At 38.5% G+C, this 5,000-nt stretch overlaps 1 protein-coding gene across 1 annotated transcript in view; it reads left to right on the forward strand.

Annotated features, from left to right (window-relative positions):
• Positions 1 to 2,991, forward strand: part of LOC143019855 (uncharacterized) — an 18,076-nt gene extending 15,085 nt beyond the window's left edge. The window contains exon 3 of the mRNA XM_076175836.1: positions 2,950 to 2,991. Within this exon, the coding sequence (XP_076031951.1) occupies positions 2,950 to 2,991 (42 nt within the window). The remainder of the gene's footprint in view (positions 1 to 2,949) is intronic.
• Positions 2,992 to 5,000: the final 2,009 nt, after the last annotated feature.

The raw sequence follows: 5,000 nt of genomic DNA on the forward strand, positions 1-5,000 counted from the left end.
TTTCCTTAAAAAAGCGTAGACTCAGAGGTGACTTGATACAGGTCTTTAAGATTTTAATGGGAATTGACAACATCAAAAGTGACCAAATTTTCACATTGAATGAGAATCAGACAAGAAACAATGGTCTCAAACTGTCCGGAAATAGATTCAATTTGGAAGTAGGTAGAAACAACTTTGCCAACCGTGTAGTAAATGAATGGAATAAACTTCCTACACAGGTAGTGCAATGTAGTTCAGTTCGAATCTTTAAGAATCATTTAGATAAATACCTAAGTAAGATGCTGTAATGATTATAATTTATCTTACATTATTTGTTTTTGTTTTGTTATCATTTATCTGTCTGATTTTCATTTATTATTAGTTATATGTTAATTTATTATTATTTACTATTTACCTGTTTGTTTATTATTTAACTATACCTATAAATTTATTCATGTATTTTATTTGTTATTTACATTATCATAGTTTTTATTTATTATTTTATTATTAATATGATTTTTTTTCGCATCCGACCTAGATATGGATCAAAAGGTCTACTGTCGGCATGCTCCGCCTTTGTAATCCTTTGTAGTGCTATTTATTCCCTTTAATTTTGGAAAAAAATTCTTTACAAAAGAAATAATTTTTTCTTACATAGTTCAGAAGATAAAGAGGATATATTACAGAAAATCTATTCATGGATGAAGGGCCTTTTCAGTGACTTTCTCCTGTGTTGGGCAGCCACCACGTCTCGTTTCAAACACCAACAGTAGTCCGCAAGAAAGTTCACATCCCACCGGCCTTGGTAGCGTTCTTCCATGACACGAATATCCTGGTGGAAACGTTCTCCCTGTTCCTCACTGAAGTCACCACAGTTCTGAGGGAAATAGTCTAAGTGGGACCGTAGAAAGTGCATTTTGACTGACATACGAACCCCTAATTTTTTATAGCTGTTCAAGAGCTCATCGACTTCTTTCTCGTATTCTGCACTTCGGTTATTTCCTAGAAAGTTTCTTATCACTGACTTAAGCGACCACCAAACGGACAGCTCAGCTGCATTCAGTGCATCGTCAAACATTGAGTCCTTCATAAGTTCCCTTATCTGAAGCCCATTAAAGATGCCAGTCTTAAGCTTTTCCAGACTGATCCGAGGAAACTTCTGCTGAAGAAAAGTAAATCCCATGCCGTCCTTGTCCATTGCCTTCACAAAGTTTGATATGTAAAGGTGGGAGTAAGACCTTGTTTGGTTCAACAAGAGAACGAGCCTGAACATTGTGTGAACCAGGTTCCAAACGTTGTCGTGGTGGCCATTCTTGTCTGACAAAATGTTGATCATGAGCCCGACTATCCCACAAACACAAAAAGCATGGGTATTTTGTGTACCCACCCTGTAGTCCCAAAATCAATCCAACTACCTTAAGATCTCCACAGATCAACCAACCATGGTCATTGTAGTTCAGAGCAGACAGTAGCTGATCCATGTTGTCATGAGTTTCTTTCATTTGCACCGAATGACCGATTGGAATTGAAGAGTATTTATTTCCGTTGTGAAGGAGGACTGCCTTGAGACTTCTGCTGGAAGAGTCGATGAACAGTCTCCATTCAGTAGCAACATAGTCCAGCCCCATTGATTGAATCAAACCAGCAATTTTGTTGCAGTAAACTAATGACGAGTCCTTCTGGGTTATGAAAAACTGTCTAAATTCTCTTTCACGCTCTCGGTACCAAAAGAATGTTGTCTCAGGTGCTAGCAAATTTTTCTCACAAAGACGAGAACCCAGAAGCTGTGCTGATTCCTTTGATAGGTTTAGATCCCGTGTCAGGTCATTGAGATCTGCTTGTGTTAGAGGCACTGGCCGGTCATTCTCTTCTGGCATGTATTCTCCACTCTCTGCCCTGTCTAGTGCGTTATCAGATTCCGATTCAGAGCTAGATTCCATTGCAACATCTGGCTCGGGAACGGGCAGGCCTGGACCATGAGGGACTGGTCGTATGGCAGACGGAACATTAGGATACTGAATACAATCCTTGTTCTTGCGGTTGACTCCTTTAAGATTAGTCATGCAGAAATAGCAGTCTGACACATGATCTTTACCCTTTCTCCAATCACGCAAGTTCTCGACACATGTTTTGCAGCTAACATGTGGTGCAAATGGCTTGTCCTGGTCCCCAAGCTTAACTCCAAAGTAAGCATGATATGCCTTCTTCACAAAATCAGTTATATTTTCTAGTCGACGAGGAAGAATCACATCACCACATATGTAGCAGAACCTATCAGGATGATTTGTGCATTTGCGTTCCATTTTCTGTCAATCTAAGATACGTGTCCAAAATAGAAACACAAGAAGCACAGATTCTTGTAAAAAGCACAGATTCTTATAAAATCAGTCACATTGATTAGAGATCACACTTTTCTAAACCATTTTCAGTTTCAGTGTTGTCAATGCAGTTTGTCAATGTAGTCAATGCAGTTTCAGTTTCAGTTTCGGTTTCAGTTTCCTGAAAGTAAACAAAAACATAATTAGGTTTCAGTATCAGTTTTGGGGTGCTACAGTATAATTTTTATGCAAAAAAAAAAAATAATAATAAGAATAGGCCTTGTTTTCCTTATACTTAGTACTATACAAGGCCCAAAAGTCGCACTTCTCATATCTCAAAAACTAGACCTGATCCAAGAAAACGGATGGCATTTTTGGATTCAGCGCACCAAAAAACCTATTAATCACTTGAAAAACCTTCGACCTTTGAAAACAAAAAATTAAACGCAGGCCAGTGTTATCAATCTCACTCTCCACACATACAATTCCCTTTTCTATTCAAAGATTACTCATAACCTATTTCACTTTTCATCAGTATATAGATAAGTTCATTATCCTTGCTGCATACTACATTATTTCCATCAGTTAGAAAGTTATCCATTAAATTTCCAATTTATATCTTATACCAAATTGTTATTGTAAATGGGGATAGATAAAGATGATGGATAATTATGTCTATATCTATATTGAGTAAACCTAACAATACAGAAACTAAATGTATGCATTTACTACTACACATCAAACTCATGCATGTCCTTATACATATGAGGTAAGTATTCAATGTCTCCACTTCTACTCAGTTGAGTTGCTCTGTCTCCACATCAACATAGTCATTGTATTACATTCAATATAAGCTAAAAACACCATTGATTAATTCACATTTCATATACAGATTCTACAAGACTCATTCTCGTTACATAATACTCGTATAGCCTCTATAACATGGCTCTGCCTCCTTAAAATACCTCGATCATCTAGAACCCTACTGATCTCTCCAATAGGTCTCAATCTCTACAAATATGGAATTTACATACCTCCAATATCCTTTGCTCTTCCCCTCCTGCGTGTCGTTTCATTATATCCCCTTATTTTACCTCTCCCATTTCACATATACCCCTACCTGATCCCCCTCAAGGACGTCCATTTCACACCACACGCAGGAGAGAAAGAGAACAGTGCCTCTTTCAAATTCGCTGCCACAACAGTTCCAATAATATTCCGGATCCACCTGCATACATCGTTAACATTGTAAAATACAAGTCATACATTGGTCATACGCCAAAAGGAATTACAATAAATACTTTTATGAAATCTTACGTTACTAGAGCACCATAATCTCACAAGCATAAACATATCTTCAGATACATTATATTTTGAAACACTTTTATTCGGAACACGATTCTGCGCCTAGGTAAACAGAACTTGTGATGTCAGCACACAGAAATAGAGAACGTAATAAAAACCAGGGGTGACTATGGTAACACCCCCTCCCCCTTTAAGGCATGAGGCAATCCTCGGATTGACTCATGTTGGAGAGGGAAGACGAGACAGAATGTCCGCCAGAATATTATTTACTCCTTTTACATGTTGAATGATTAGGTCATAGTCCTTCAACATCAATCGCAACCGAGTCAATCGTTGATTATTATTCTTCATCTTATGCAAAAATACCAGGGGGTTATGGTCAGTAAACACAGAAACAGGATATCCAGACCCTCTCAGGTATATATCAAAATGATTCAGACTAAGGATCAAGGCTAAAGTCTTCTTCTCGACTGTACTGTAGTTTCTCTGGTAAGGGAGGAATTTCTTTGAAAAATAGCATATCGGGTGGTCGATATCCTCTTTCTCCTGAACTAAAATACCCCCTACTCCAACATAGCTCGCATCAACGTACAATTAGAATGGTCTCTCAAAATCAGGAGTTACAAGTATAGGGTCACTCGTTAATATCCTCTTAATAGTCACAAAAGTTTCCTCACAATGTGTATCCCACACAAACTTAGTACCCTTTGACAACAGCCTAGTCAACGGTAAAGCTACTGTGGAAAAATTCCTACAGAATCTCCTATAATACCCACTCATTCCTAAAAATCGTAGTAACTCTCTACGGTTCTTAGGAGCAGGAAAATCGTTGATACTCTTCACCTTGGCATCAACAGGTTGCACTTTACCTTGGCCTACCACATACCCTAAGTATTCAACCTTCGCCTCTGCAGTCACTTTTGGCTAAATTTACTTTTAAGTTGGCCTCATTCAGTCTCTGGAAGATATTTGAAATTTGCCCCACATGATCTTCCCAAGTCTCAGAATATACGACGATATCGTCGATATAGACTGCGCACCCATTCACTCCCGCTAATACCTTGTTAATCAATCTTTGAAATGTACCCCCACTATTCTTCATTCCAAACGGCATCACCTGGTATTGATATAAGCCATCCATTGTCACAAAAGCGGAGATTTCTCTGGCTCTCCCTGTCAAACCTATCTGCCAGTACCCTTTCAACATATCGAACTTACAAAGTTCGCCTTTCCCACACAGTCAATATAGTCATCCAACTCGGTATTGGGTAAGAATCGCTCTTAATCACTTGGTTCACTTTTCTGTAATTCGTACAAAATCTGAACGAATCACCCCTTGCCTTCTGCACTAACTCGCACGGGGAACTCCATGCACTGTTACTTTCTTCAATAAGGCCA

Source organism: Oratosquilla oratoria, chromosome 38 (genome assembly GCF_046742065.1).
Source record: "Oratosquilla oratoria isolate Oo_2021 chromosome 38, ASM4674206v1, whole genome shotgun sequence".
Taxonomy (NCBI): Eukaryota; Metazoa; Arthropoda; class Malacostraca; order Stomatopoda; family Squillidae; genus Oratosquilla; species Oratosquilla oratoria.